This window comes from Eleginops maclovinus, chromosome 6 (assembly GCF_036324505.1).
Source record: "Eleginops maclovinus isolate JMC-PN-2008 ecotype Puerto Natales chromosome 6, JC_Emac_rtc_rv5, whole genome shotgun sequence".
Taxonomy (NCBI): Eukaryota; Metazoa; Chordata; class Actinopteri; order Perciformes; family Eleginopidae; genus Eleginops; species Eleginops maclovinus.
Window position 1 is genome coordinate 21,723,707 of NC_086354.1, and position 15,847 is coordinate 21,739,553.

Consider the following 15,847-nt stretch of genomic DNA (forward strand, 5'->3'; position numbering starts at 1 on the left):
TGTATTCTCTTCAGTTTAACTTCATCACATTACCCTGAGAGTTATGAGTCTGCGTCAGTGTGAGGAGTGCGACTACTTACAGCGTAATGAAGTGGAAGCACGTGTACAATGTAAGACTGCTTAATAACTAACAGACCGTCAACATGTGGGAACAATATTCCCCAAACCACAGTCTATAATGGATAGATGGAGTGAGAACAAGACGAGAGGAATAAAAGGAAACCGGAAAGAAATAATGATCAAAAGCACTAAAGCAGATGTGTATATCAATAATTATTAATCAAATTATTAATACAAGAATACTTAACATGCAATATAATTGAATTAGGAGAAAAAGGAGTATGGCTTTTCCAAATTTTTAACCAACCTGCCTTTTTTGTTTTACAGTGAACACGGGACATTGTGGCATTGTACTGCCCCCTGTTGGACATTATATCTAACTGTACGTGGCTTTATGAACCTGTTGATGGTTAATTGTCTCACATTCAGGGATAACTTGATTTGTGAGCGACTAAAGGACATCCATAATACATATGTTTGAATTTTCTATTGTATACAAAATCACGAAATAATACAAAACATAAAATCCCCCTCCACTTTACTCTCTTTCTCCTTCTCATCCGCCCCATCCATCCCAGTCAAACAGTTGAATATATAATGTATTTAAGGAATAATGTTCAGGACTTTTGTGAACAATCACTGAGGAACAATGCTCAATGAAAAGGAAGATACTTACACTTCGGAAATCAGGATTTATCACGAAAATGAAAGAAGGTCCAAAATCAACTTTTTAATATGAAGTTTACAATACTCAGTACAAAGATGTAGGAGGAATGGATGATTCAAGTCAGCTTCTCTGCGTTTTGAAAATGGATCAAAACAGCACTTTATTTATTTGTTTGAAGTCATTTTAGGTTGGTAATTTTACTGAAAAGCTGTAGTTAAATGTTTTGTACCACAACAGAACAAAGGACAAAGAATATGTTATATTTCATCCTCGTAATCCATCCCACCGCAGATGTTTTAAAAAAGTAATGCTCAGAACAAAGTCACTAAGAGAATAATGCCTGATGAAAAGGAAGATACTTACCCTTAAAGAAAAATCACGATTTGATTACAAAAATGGTCCAAGATCCGTTTTAAAAGTCCATGTCAAGTAACAACACTTATTAAATACAAAGATGTAGGAGGTATTAATAATTCAAGTGAGCTTTTTTGTATTTTTTGAAGAACATTTTTATCTTTGTATCTGTGTTGGTCGTTTTCCTTAAGCAGTGTCACAAAATACAATGCAATGCAACAAAAAAGGAACAAATCGTGAAGAAAAACCGATCCTTTCATCAAACATGTGGGCTCTTATTTTGAAATGATCTACACAGGAAGCAACAAAGACCAGACAAGTGAAATTAACCCAAATGCATGTTTATTGAAGTCAACAACTCAACTGGTATTTTAACAAAAAAAACAAAACAAATCAAACAAATACTGTATGAACATCCAACAGACGCAGGCCCACCACAGCATGCGGTTGGGTCTCGCCTTGATGACATCATCAGCCATAGTACAAATTAACATACATGACAGCACTATTCCCATGTGATATGGATATTTATTCAAAAGGAAGACTTGTCATCCAAAATAAAACGCCCTAAAAACAAAGACGCTGTTTTAGTCATCGAAATAATAACATTTGTGTGAACGCATCGCACATAGGAGTGTCTCCGGAGTCTGTTTGGGTCAAATACTACACACCTCACACTCATACACAAACACACATACACACACATATGCACAAATACACCAGAGTCACAGAAACCATGCCTGCCGTGCATATCCAGATATGTGTGTGGATGTGCATGAACCCAAAGTGAAAAGTGTGTATGGGTGCGCTTGTAAGAGTATCCAGTAAAGGCAACGCTATATACATCAAATTAAAGTAAAAATGGTTGTTGAAACAATAAAATGCGAATAACTAACACCCAAGATTTGGGGGAAAAGACTAAAAATGATTATCAATCCAACTGAAAAGAAAACAACGTAAGATTATGCACACCTTTTTAGAAAACATAATTTAAAAATTTCCGTACTACAAAAATAAAAAGATGACTGGCAGCTAGTGTGCGACTGCCTGGAGAGGGGGGTGTGAGGGAGGGGGGGGGGGGGGGCAGGAGATTTTGGTCTGACTGAAGAACAGAAGCTGCTGTTTGCCGGCATCTGGTGACAGCAGTTCATTACTGCACTGACGCCGTAAAATATGGATTACACTGACTGCACGTCCCAGTTCAACGCCATCCAACCCCTAAGACCGAGTCCTGCTTCATCGATGTGTGATCATCCAGAGGACTGCAGTGTTGAGGAGGTGCAGGTGTTTGAACCGGGGACACGGCGTATGTTTGCAGATCAGAGAACAGCAGCAAGGTCAGCCCGCCACTCGTCTCAGGAGAGATGCTTGTCGGCACTTCTTGTCTCCAACACTATCTACAACCTTTTTCTCATGCAAGCTACATGCTAGCACATTAACTAAGACGGACAGGACGATCAGTTACAGGCAAATACAGGTCCATTAGTTTTTAAAAGACACTACACTTTGTTGAGTATGAGGCAGGTATTCCTTTTATCCATTCGCAGAGCAGAATTAGACTGGGGGTTTAAATACAAATCAAGGGGTTTACTCTTCAAAGTGGACAGTAAAGCTCCGTGAGACAAAGCTTATCCTCTGGTCTGCAGACATGATTGCAGGTAAAAGTTTAAGGGTTTCACATGGGTTCAACAGTGTTCAGAAATCTGTTTCACCTCCAAACAAGTCTTAAGAGAACACAGTTGAAGCCAAGTTTTACTACAAGATCCCCAAATAACAAATAAGAGCTCTAGAAAGAAAAAACAAAACACAACAGCTGACCCTGCTTCAGCTCACATTATCCTTTGTGGTATAGCTAGCTTATAGATTGACTAGCCACACTTTCAAAGCAGCTAGCTAGGTTGCGGATAACAACAATGTAGGGAAAAGCACAATCCCTGAACGTTCCCAAGAAAGGTTGTACAAAAATCTAACATAAGTGTGTACTGGTAGACTGACAACAGCAAATGGATTCCTCTCCAAAACACCCCCCCAAAAAAAGTGATGCAGAGAGCCATGAGTGCAGGCCAGCAAACCGAGAGACGCTGCTTCTACTTTACGTCTATGGACTCCTAAATGAGAGACCAGCAAGGACATCGTTTAGAGGTGGGGGGGGGGGGGGGGGGGGGGGGGGGGGGGGAGCCGAGGGGTGGGAGGAGTGATGAGGAGAGACCGGGTGAAGGTGGATCAGGACGCAGACGAGATGATTGATTAAAGAATGAAAAGGAATGGACGAGTGGAGAAAAAAAGAGAAGGGGACATTTACGTTTCCTAAATGACTTTCTTCAGCGTAAGTGCAGCCGGGACTCCAGCGGGCGCCCACCGAGCCAAACCTTGCCATGTGCACAGTCTGGAGCCCGGAGCCTCTTAGTTAGATTGCAATCAATTTCCACGACCGGGCCAAGTGAAGCCGGCCAGCGCCAAAGCGAACTCCCAACCTTAATAAAACACTGCTCATTTAAGGGAAAGACTCTTGCTTGGAAGAAACAATAACACAAAGGGTTTTGATGTTTGTCATTATACATGTAGGCAGTCCTGTTTGTATTTTCACCTCCCCTAAGCGAGCCCCCGCCAGGCTCTTTAGAGGAAGTCATGATGTCAGGACTCAATGAGTTTAGCGTCAGGCGGCCACGCCAAGACTGCTGCAGTAGAGGGAGGGACGGTGGAGTTTAGAGGGGCCAAGTGAAAGGAAGACCACAACAGGGGTCACATAATACTCCAGGAAAAAAAACTCCACCCAACACTTTGACACCTTTCGAAGTTGCATTTGAAGCGAGGTTTTGCTACAGTTCAGTGTTTGGGAACAGAGGGCCGACAAAAGCAGGGAGAAAATGGTGCGGAAATTAAAGAAAGATGATTAGATGCATGGACTCCTGGACCGACACACCGAAAGACACTGTAAACTGTTAACACTGACAGTAACACACCGAGACACTGACGAGAGAAAATCCTCTCATAAGTCCCAAAAAACTCAACAGAATAAATAAAGTAATGAAATTCCTCGTACAAAGATTTGCAGTTAAGGTTAGTTTTCATCGCAACATCATCGTCGTTATTTGAATGTATTTTTTCCCCCAGATATTGATAGTTTTGACTCTGCATTTCCACGCATGTAATAAAAACAGGCAGGCTTTTTTTTGAGTATATAAGTTACAGTAATGCAGTAACAGACTGTATGAGATACAGGAGATGGAAAGAGAGAGATGTAGAGAGAGAGAGATGTAGAGAGAGAGATGTAGAGAGAGAGATGTAGAGAGAGAGTGTATTTACAGCACACCAAACATTTCTGTCAAGTAAAAAGAATGCTATATAATTCTATATATATATATTTATATATGTATACTGGAGCCCCTCGGCTTGGTAGCGCAAGGTGGAAATGCATGAGTGTTGCATGTTTCGTGGTGCAGCGCTGTGGGGAATCCAACGGCTCGTACCGGGGGTTTGTGAGGATGCAGGAAAAGGTTTGATGGCGTAAAAAGATTAAACTGTGAGAGAGAGAGAGGGAGATTATGTTTGTCAGTAATATTTCCGCCTTGAGTGGATTTCTCTGGGTGTTTGCAGAGGGATGCGGACGTGTTAGATGGAGAGAATGAGGACACGATGTGTTTAAATGTCAAGGAGACAGGTATGGATGTTGGAATGTGAGTTACAATTTAGCTTTTTTGCGGCGCTGACCGTTGAGGATGTGTTAGAAATGATGTGTTAGTACAGTAGGAGGCTCCCGCGTGTTAATCTGAGCATCTACGAGCATTCAAGTCCGTGTGTGTGTGTTTGTTCGAGTGTGTATCTTCAGTTCGTCCGTGTGTCAGTGCAAATCTCACTTCCCTGTATCAATGCAAAGACTCATCGCCTTTTTTCCCCCGCCCACAGCTCTTCCCCTCCCATCATCCTTCCAACAGAAGCGTTTTTTCACCCCTCCCATCTCCTCTAATCCTTGTCCTCCAGATTTCCCTTCCTTCCTTCCTTCACTGCGGCTCCCGTCCTCCTGTCTAGATGAAGTACTCCTTTTTGTCCTCGGCTCCGGAGTGGCCTCCCTCGGCGTTGATGATGGCTGTGTCGGCGTCGGGGGCGTCGTCCGAGCCCTTTGCCTCGTGGGTCAGATACGTTCCTGCAGAAGAAGAAGAAGAAGAGGAGAGTCACAGGTGGTAACCGCCAGAGGGGGGAGAAGTACTCAGATCTTGTACTTGAGTAGAAGTAGAAGTACTAGAGTGTAGGAATACTCTGTTACAGTAAAAGTCCTGCATTCAAAATGTTCCTCCAGTAAAAGTACAAAGTACTCTCATCTAAATGTACTTAATCTACCAAAAGTAAAAGTAGTCATTCTGCAGATTTCAGAATAATATCTCTGATATGTTTTATAATGATTGATCATTAAAGTGTTCTCAGAGCTGGTAAAGGTGCAGCTAGTTTTAATGGCTTTGTATACTGCAGGGTAGCGGCTGAGTTTACTCCAGGTGAACTAAAGTCTGATTTAAGGGAGATTATATTTCACATCATTAATCCTAATCTGCCTAGCAACTAAAGGTATTAAATAAATGTAGTGGAGTAAAAGCACGAAGTAGCATAAAAATGTGACTTTAATGTCAATGAAGTACTGTACTTAGTTACTTCACCCCACTGGTAACAGAGAGTAAGGGAGGAGGAGGAAGAGGAGGAGGAGGAGGAGGAGGAACAAGATTGCTGAGGCAGTAAAAGTCAAATATTAGAACGGTAAAATGAAAAAAGGCCGGAGAGTGTTATAAAAAGTGTTATGGCAAGATGTTCCAATACAATGTCTACATTATCACTACAGGTGCTTTTGATAACTTCTGCTTTTTATTTGCTTTTAATGCGGTTGAATTGCTGTACAGTGAAGTTTCTTTAGGCTGTGGGCGCAGAAGGATACACTGAAAGCAAGTAATAAAAAAAGTGATTATGTGGATACCAGACAGGGTTTTACTCTGGGTTGGAGTTTTACTTTGGTTATGAGAGGTAAGAACTAAGGGAAAAGTTATTTTTTTACACAATATCCCGCTGTCTGCAAGGCCAACAACATCTAGACGTGCAGGTTTACAAGTCAGTTAAGAAGTGAACATTTCTAGACGTATAGGTTACAGATAAATATTGTTTTAAAGCTAACAATGAATAAAAACGTTTAGTTTAGTTACGACCTGCTTCAGTTAAATACTGTTTGTGTAACCTAGATGTCTAAAAAGCTTTTTCTTTTGTCTGGATATTTTTTGACCTCCAATTCACCAAATCTCTCATCCAAGTAAAAACCTGCCCCATGTTTCTGTGAAATCCTATTCTACAGGTGACTCAGATGCTAACATTCAAAGAGCAATTTCACAAATTGTGTTTAATTGGCTGGACTACAGCAAAGTTAGGAAGCCGTTTAATGTGGAAAATCTGTCCCTGACTTCTGGATGAAGAGTTGAAGTTGCATCGTTAGTCGGTGTTTGCCCATTGGTCGTTACTCTTTGAAATGAATAGCGCAGACAGCCTTCAACAACGTCCTCAGGAGGCTGTTACAGCCATACATGGTGCAGCCTTGTTACTTTTAAAGTGAGCATGAAAGTGCAATATTCACATTGGAAATAGAAGTTTGACAAATGAGTCTTAACTCAAGGTTTACTCAGAGGCTTTTCCGGAGTCTTTATCACCCAACAGACTCACATTAGTTATCACGGTGGACAAGAACCTACACAAAACACCCAAAACTGTTCAAAGCATCAACTGTGAAGGGGTTTAAGACATAGACCGAAATGAATGGACATCCGTAGAAGGATTAAGGAGGATATCTAAATCTGACGCCACATACTATATACTGTGTTGGCTTTAGTATCATCTCCATATTTAACTACCTGTTATGACATGACAAATTCCCATACTCGGTCATCTCATGGCAACTGGAATTGCTGATAAAGATTGGGAAATGTCATTACAGGGCTGTTAAATCATATCAACTGGAGCGTGAGTTTAAAACGATTTAGTTAACATTCTTTGAAAGAGATTTAAATTGAGGTACAAGCTTTGATTCTGTCCTTCAATAAATCAAACAATGCATTCCTTATAAGGCCTTTTTACATCTTATACGTGTCTTTATTTGAGCTTTTCATTTTCTATTAACTTGGCTTTTAATTGTGTTTGAATGTGCTTCAGTGGGCTGTTTCTTTGCACTTTGTCTCAATGCTTTGTTGTACGTAATGCAGTTTGGATTGCTACTGAATTCTGCTGTATAAACAAACGTGCCTTGCCATAAGAGGCATTGCTCTCTGGACATTATCCTGTACAGTAAGTGCTCCTTCTGTCAGTTGCTGCATCGATTGCTGTTGTGCTTAACTAATGAAACTCCCCGCTTTAACTCTAATATAATGGCATTGGGTAAGACGGTGAATGACCTATATTTTATTCACTACAGTCTGAGTAATCGCTCAATCTGCTGGATGCAATATCGTTCACATTTAAAGCTCCCATGCAGCTTCACACTATCAGCCCCGCAGATCCCACCCTCCTCTGCACAGGTTCCCTAAACAACCAGAGGGAGTCAGTAGAGCAGCGACACAGACGTGATCCCTCACAAGCTTGGTATCACTGGCCACCGTGCAACTGTGTTCAATATTCTGGACCAGCTGGAGGCTGTGGCGGTGTTGAGGGGTGGGAGCGTGTTTATCAACCGCACCACCTGGGTTGTGGAATGTACTAAGAACCATTTCGATTTCACGTGTCCCCTGCTGGAGCTCAGACATTTTATTTGGCTCTGTCCTTGTTTGTTTAGGTTGTTAAAAAAGGTTTTTCTAAGGCCTGCTTAACAATGGAATAAGGAAAAGAGATAACAGTTTTGCGGCCTCTCACTTCTACAGCAGAAAGTACGGTGGCTGACAGGTGCCAACGTGCTAGAGCGGCCCAAATTTCCATTAGGAGAAACGCCCTGCAGCTTCAAAAAGGATGCAAATATATCACCAACGTGACGAAACAAGTACAGGGTTTAAAAAAGCTGCAGGAAGCTCAAAACACAAAGGAAACGGGGAACTGGAAAGTGACGCACACAGCTGGATTATAAAGATGGCCGACTGTCACTGTCATCTGAAACCTACCTTAAATATATCTGCTTATTTTGGCAATTTGATTGCATGATTACTTCCGATATTATTGCAGATCTGCTCTAAGCTAGCAAGCTAACGTAGCTAACTATACTGAAACTGAAACGTTGACTTTAATTAGATGTATTATTTCAACAAATTTCACATAACTGTATTAGGTTAGTTGAAAGCAATAATAATACGTTGAAATAAAAATGATTAGGTTCAACTTAATGTCATTGCTTTCCTCTAACCTAATGCAGATATGTGAAATATGTTGACATAATACATTTAATTAAAGTCAACGTTTCAGTTCAGCGTATACTGACAAAACACCATTAAGAAACAACTAGCTCAGCGAGAGTTGTCCAACTTTATAATCCCTCAACGAGCGATCCGGTCCCAGCTGTGTGCATCTCTTTTGGCACATTAGTATTTATATATTTGTGCGGTGCGTTTCTCCTAATGTAAGTGTTTTTGGGGCGTTGTAGAGCGTTTGCCCTTGTCAGCCACAGTAACAAACTAACATCACGGCCAGGAAGCAATTATGTTATCTCTTGTAATCCCCATATTTGACTATATAAACTCCTGCTGAAATACTGCTGATGTTAAGAAATCTAATCTCACAGGAAGTTTTATGAACCAAAATGTATTAAAATGCAATGAATAAACATCCACTTATTGTTATTCATTTGATTTCCTATTCTGTTTTCAGAGAAAAAGAAGTGAGGTTTATGCACAGATTCCATACTGAGGTGTGTGTGCATTTTGCATCTTCTGTACATTTGTATGCTTATGCATGTTTGTGTGTGTGATATCCAATCTTGGTGCACATGTATCCCCTATTTGTGAAAGTGGATTTCAGTGTACGCTCATGCATACATGTCCTTGTCTGCTGATGTATGTATGTGTGTGTGTGTGTGTGTGTGTGTGTGTGTGTGTGTGTGTGTGTGTGTGTGTGTGTGTGTGTGTGTGTGTGTGTGTGTGTGTGTGTGTGTGTGTGTGTGTGTGAGCGAGCAGGTGACCTTTGTGTCTGATGAGGTATCTGCCGAGGACAATGAGGAGGCAGAGCAGGATGAAGACGATAACAGCCACCACCCCTCCGATCACGGCGTGGTCCACCCCCGAAGACGTCGACATGGCTGTGGGGTCTTAAGTACAGGGTGTTCGGAAAAAGGAGAGGAGAAATGAGAAAAGGACGTGGAAGAGACAATAGAAAAATGAGGTGGAGACGGTGAGAAAAGATGGGGAAAGAGAGGGACAGAGAGGGGGGGTGGCGTATGAATATTGGCGGAAACGGGAGACAGATGATGAAAGGCAGCAGAAATGAGAAAGAGAGAGAGAATATAATGGGGAGAGTGACGAGAGAGCAGAGAAGACTTGTCAATATATAATACCCAGACACAGCGACAACCTTCAGAAGACAAAGACAAGGGTTCAGAAAAAGAAAAAGGTGCCACTGCGTCTCCCTCCACTAAAGCTGTTCATAACTAACATGCACCAGGACTGTGCAAATAACTGACTATAGGTCCAGGTCTCTGAGGCATGCTGCTGATGTCGGGGGGAAATCGAGCCCCTCAGGGTTGGTGGTCCTACAATATTCCCTGAGCTAAGGTTTTTTTTGCTTTGCTATGAATTAAAAAGGTCTGAAAATGCAAAATCTGGGGGAATTCAAGGCCTGATTACTCCTCTAGCGCTCCAAAATTCAGGAAATTGTGAAGAGTAATTCAATTAATGTTAATGTTAAACTGAAACATTTCCATTAGGCCGTGATGGATCCCAATGTTTGTATTATTCTGCAATATACTCCTTCTATAGAGGCCATGCACTTACAGTAATATGTGTTTGAATAGACTTAGCATTGAATACAAAATAGGACACATTTTTACTATTTAAAACTCAGGCATTCATTTCCCTTTAGTCAATGCAAAGTCACAAAAACACACTGACTGAGGAAGTCATCAAAAGAGAGGATTATTTGTTGGTTTCATCACGATCAGAGTGTATGACCCAGTGCAGCTGTCCACACAGACTTACAGCGGTGGAAAAAATTAAGAGACCACTCCAAATTTCTCTTAGATCTTTACCTCTACATGTTTGGCAGCCATTCCAGTGTTTGTTGAATTCCAACACAGAGGACAAATATCAGTAGTTGAGAGAATACAGTAAAATAAACTACAAATGAATTTAACTCAAAAACATGATAATGCTGAAGTGGTCTCTTAATTTTTTCCGCGGCTCTATATTATGTATTTAGTATTTGAGTAAGCGTACTTTATGCTAAAAAATCCAGTATTCTTTAGTAAAAATGTGTTTACGGACAGCTACTATGTCATATTTTACAGTAAAATATTGCAAAAATAATAAATGGAGAGTAAACGAATAGAAGACTTTAGGCTGTTCCTCAAAAGAAGAATTTGTAAATAAATAAATGTATTTTTCAGACAATTTAATGTATAACGTATGCATTAGAAGTATGATTATAGCCAAAATGTGCATTAATCAACCTTAGTAGCAACTGTTTTACTTCCAATTTACTTTTATACACAGTACTTTAAAAGCTGTGACAGTGTTTCGCTGGTGCAAGTTTTTCACCCAACAGCAGCAGAGATTTTAAATGTATTTCCCCCAGTTTGCCTCGCTACAGCCACTTTAGCTGCTTGCCCCTAAGAGATGAAAGCAATTCCCGCAGAAATAATTTGATACATCATTTATTTTCGCCTGACTTTTCAGACCGGATCAGGCGCCGGGTGTCACTTTGGAGGTCACTCAGATAGGCGTAATTCAAAAGCAACACTTTTTATACCAAAATGTTTTTTTTCAGAGGAATAAAGGAAACAGAGACTGGGTGATTATCTGAGGGCTCAGACCATTGTGGAGGGCAAGGATTCCACCATTCAGAGGAGGAAACAGCTAGATAATACAGAGGACAGGAACCAGAAATACAGGCACAGCGACACACACTGACAACCAGTTATGTAGACAAAAAACTGAAGGAACACATTACAGCCGGCAAGGACACATCATGATGGGCCGAACGGGCAATTTTAGAGGAAAAAGTCACATTTCAACCAGAGAAAGAGAAGGGAAGGGGCATGACAACATGCAACCAGAGGCCAGACACAGACAGGGAGAAGAGGAGAGAAGAGGAGGAGGAGTGGGGGTGGACTGTGAGCAGCAGTCAGAATGACACACACACATATGGAGAGAAAGTCAAACGCACACTCTGGCTGGCCGGCGTGGAGGTGAGAGGGGCATGCTGACGAGGCGAGACTGAGAATGAGCCCATAAATCCTGCTGTCAGCATCAAAGCAAAGCAGACAAGACCCAAGAACACCTCAAAGCCTGACCCCCCCCCTCCCCCCTCCCTCCCACCCACAACACACACACGCACAGAAAAAAAGCACACAAGAGGAAATGGAACAGTGTGTAAATGACTTGTACCACTTAAGGGGTCAAGCTTCTGTGTGTGTGTGTTTCTTTGTCAGATAGATGTGTGTGTGTGTATGCTGGCGCCGGTGGAAGGTAACTAAGTACATTTACTCAAGTACTAAGTACGATGTTGAGGTCCTTGTACTTTTCCTGGGTATTTCCAATGTATGCTTCTTCATAGTTTTCCAACATTTTGCTTTTTACTTTTACTTGTAACAGAGTTCGTTTATCATGTCGTACTGATGCTGCTAAGCTGCTAATGCTGGTGTGTTGAATGTGTGGGCAAATGTGTGTGTGTGTGTGTGTGTGTGTGTGTGTGTGTGTGTGTGTGTGTGTGTGTGTGTGTGTGTGTGTGTGTGTGTGTGTGTGTGTGTGTGAGCAACAACAAAGCATTATGTGGGCAGGGTTATGAAAAATTCAGCACTGAAGTTCAAAGTATCCCACAAAAAAAAGAATTCTAGAGTGACAGACAGGCCAAAAAAAAGACAGAGATAGAGATAGACAGACAGACAGACAGACAGACAGACAGACAGACAGACAGACAGACAGACAGACAGACAGACAGACAGACAGACAGACAGACAGACAGGCAGGCAGAGATACAGATAGACAGACAGACAGGCAGAGATACAGATAGACAGACAGGTGGACGAGAAGAGAGAACGACAGGAAGTCAAAACGACAGATGACTGGTGGAAAAATTATACCTGCAATGTTGTCTGCTGCTTCATTCAAAGAGGATGAGTAGATGGATGTTGGATGTTAGATTGATGGATGAATTGATGGATGAAGGGTTAGATGAGAGAGAAGAGTGTGTGTCGGACAGTTTAGGTGCGGGGGGGGGGGGTTCGGGATTAAAAACAGAAAGAAAATAGAGGAAAACAAAGACAAAAAAAACATGAGTTCAAACGGCCATTTTTGTTGCACTTATTCCATTTCTTCTGATAGCTTTGAGTGTGTGTTTGCATGTGTGTGAGTGCTAAACACACTCCCAGCATCCTTCACTGATCCACACTGCAAAAGCTCAGTTTGTATTGAAAGGAGAAAAACACAGCCGGTGGATGGTGTTTGTTTTTCCACTCCATTACTGAGCTTCTTTCTTGTTGTTGTGTGTACAAGTGTGTAACTCAGATGGTTTTACCTGTGAAAGTGTGCACTCCGATCAGCGCGATGGTAACTGAGGGAGTAAGGGAGGAAGAGGCGGGGGAGGTGTCGGAGGGATTGGCGGTGGAGGGAGCGATGCTTGCGGAGGTGGGAGGAGAAGTTGGAGAGGAAGGCAGGTCGGGGAAGAGGGCGTTTGAGAGGGGAGTGGAGGAGGATTCAAAGATGGTGGTCGACATGTCAGCCGTGGAGGGGGTGGGAGAAAGTGTGGAGTGAGGGGATGAGGTGAAGGTGGGGGTGGAGGTAGAGGTGAGGTAGGGATAGAGGTGGAGGTGAGGTCAGGAGGGGAGGAGTAGGAGTAATCAGAGCCGGAGCCAGAGAAAACGTCAAGAGGAGAGGAAGAAGGGAGGGAGATTGTGGAAGATGGAGAGGTTGTAGAGTCCAGGAAGGATAAGGTGGTGTCGGGGGAGTCTGGCTCCATGGGATCTTTTGGGGTGGAGGAGGAGGAGGAAGGCGTAGGAGGAGTTGGAAATGAGCAAGCGAAGCGCCAAAAATAACCATGGATCGAAACGCACGGGACACATCAAGAGTGACAGGGAAAAGAAGCGCAAGTACGAGCAAAAGCGGTGTGGATGAGACAAAAAAAATGAAAAAAAATAGGAGGAAAGAAACGAAAGAAAGAAAATCAGAAGAGAAAAAAAAGATGGAAGAAGTACAAGCAAAAGCCACAACCAACGACAGAAATAAAGAAACGTGATGAAGAATCAATCTGTACATCAGGCCCTCTCTGTCTCCCTCATTACCTTGCACCAGGAGAGTGTACTCCCCCTGGTTGTTCCCTATCCCGTTGTCAGCGTGGCAGAGGTAGACGCCATTGTCTGATTTGTTGAGCATCTCGAAGCGCAAGAAAGCACCGTCCACTTTGGCCAGTGGGGGGAGCTCCTCATCCTTCTTCTCCCACATGAAGGTGGTAGGCCTGTTGAGACAGGAGAGACACACTGAGTTGAACTGTACAGTTTTCCAAGTAACTAAAAGTAAAAAGAAATCAAAAGAGGGGTTGAAGGGATGAGAGGAGGAGGGAGCCGTGACAAGTGCTGCAGGACAACAGGAGAAGATGAAACGATCAAGAGTGGAGCAGAGATGGAAAGAGAAAAATGATCAGAGGAGAGGGGAGGCTGGGAGGAACGATGATGGGAGAAAAAGAAGAAGATAAAAAGCAAGGGGGGAGAGCAAGTGAGAGCAAATAAGAGAAAAAGATGGATGTCACCGAGAGAAAATAGCGAAGGGACTGAGGGAGAAGGAGGGGATGAATGATGGACAGCTGAGAGGGCCGACAGTTGATGCGAAAGTGAAAAGAAAATTGTGGAACGAACGACGAGAACGACAGAAGAAGAAAACATTTTTGAAGAGATGAAGGGAGCACCGAACAAAGATCAGCCTTTCAAATCAGCCTGCGTTAAAAAATCCATTCTGCATAACAGATTGTGTATGAGAGAGATAGCGAGACGTGTCTTGATAAAAGAATCAATTATGTAAATGTTCGAGTCCTTAAGCACTGTACAGTAATTACAATGACGGGGAGACGGGGACAGACCTGAATGGGCCGGACTGATTAATCGCTCTTGGAAAATGTGAGAAAAAACCCTCAGCGACACCTAAAGGAGCAATCTGTAAAATCCCCCATGGAGGCCAGGTAGTTATTTGTGGTTGTACAGTAACGGTTAAAGGATTAAACCGAGCTCCTTCAGATTTAATAATCTACGGATGTTTCTAAAAAGGCAAAAGCTTTAATAGTTCTGACTGTTGTTGCTGCTGGGCAAACTTCTCAAAGTGAGTAGAAAGCCAAAGAGAAACATGTCTGCTCCCCTGACACCGGCTGCTGAGCAAACACTGGGGAGGATGTGGACTTACAAGGAAGCTCAAAGTCTAGAATATGCGTTATTTTAGGAATTCAAATCCTAACAAAGCTAAAACACATATATCTGTTCAGCGAGCTGTCCCGAGGCTAATTAATATTCATGTCTAGTTGCGTGCAATAATGGAATCAGCTGTTGTTTTACACCACCTTAAAATGCTTGATAACATGCGATTAATAATATATATATAACACATCATTTTTAAAGAGGCCCTTATTTTTGGTTTTCCCTTTCCTGTAGTGTGTTATATAGGTTTTTGTGCATGTACGCCTCCATTGGACTCCTTTGTTTACTTCCTAACCAAAGTGACATCACTACGTAACACTCTCGCTTCTATTGCTGCTCCATCACATTGTACATGATAGGAAAAGGGGCGGAACATCTCTAAGTGGTTGACCAATCGCAACAGAGTCAGCCAGCTAACCAATCAGAGCAGACTGGGCCCTGGTTTCAGACAGAGGGTGAAAAGAGGTGCTGCAGCACAGGCAGTATGACAAAAATAAAGAGCTTTTTGAACATTAAAGCATGGAGACATGTCCCAGGAGACACACTAAATGAAAATATGAACCTCTTTAAAGTCAATCTTTGTCAGAGCAGTTAGTTTAAGTGCAGGAAGCTACATTTGTCAGACCAATTCCCTCCATGCATGTCTGAAATCCATGTTTTATTCCTGCCTGTGAGCTCTGCCTGGGTGGAAACTTTTCAATTAGCTCGCATGCATTAATAAACACTGCACAAAAGTCATGATACGCTTGAAGTCATTCTTTATTGCAATTATGGGTGCTTTAGAGCTGAATATTCCTCCCTCTCCAAGCTGTTATCATTATCACGGTAAAGAGCGTGCTATCGGGTGTTTTTGCAAAATTATGTTAATGTTTTAAATCTTTCCAATCCAACACAGATCTATGATACCAAAGCATTTGTTGTCTGATCAGTATTTCTACAGTAAGGATGATTAAAGGATGTCTCCTCTGTCTCAAGTACATTGTTCTTATGTCCCAAACAATGACATTTTAAACAATGGATAAAATGACTAATTACCTGCCTCTTCATTCCCCCTGAGATTTAAAGAGTTTTCAAACTTTTGTTTTAACATAAACAGTTTGATTAATTAAACCAGGTAGCACTCATCAGCGTGTTTGAAGACACAAAAGGCAAGTTCTTCCACTTCCTGCCAGCTCCAAACAGCAGAAAGACAGCGAGGACTCTCCGGAGTTAAT

The 15,847-nt window shown here is 42.1% G+C and overlaps 1 protein-coding gene across 5 annotated transcripts in view; it reads right to left on the bottom strand.

Annotated features, from left to right (window-relative positions):
* Positions 1-1,406: 1,406 nt before the first annotated feature.
* Positions 1,407-15,847, bottom strand: part of cadm3 (cell adhesion molecule 3) — a 95,215-nt gene continuing 80,774 nt past the window's right edge. Inside the window, exons 8-12 of one of the 5 annotated variants that reach the window (XR_010166061.1) lie at positions 13,515-13,687; positions 12,752-13,197; positions 12,318-12,332; positions 9,204-9,329; positions 5,130-5,225 (exon numbers count right to left, since the gene is read on the bottom strand). Coding sequence is in view for 4 of the 5 variants with exons in the window: in XM_063886866.1 (XP_063742936.1) it covers positions 12,773-13,197; positions 13,515-13,687 (598 nt within the window). In the remaining variant the exon portion in view is untranslated. Of the gene's footprint in view, positions 5,226-9,203; positions 9,330-12,317; positions 13,198-13,514; positions 13,688-15,847 lie in introns of those variants that run through there. The other 4 variants (XM_063886868.1, XM_063886867.1, XM_063886870.1 and 1 more) reach the window with 4 other exon arrangements.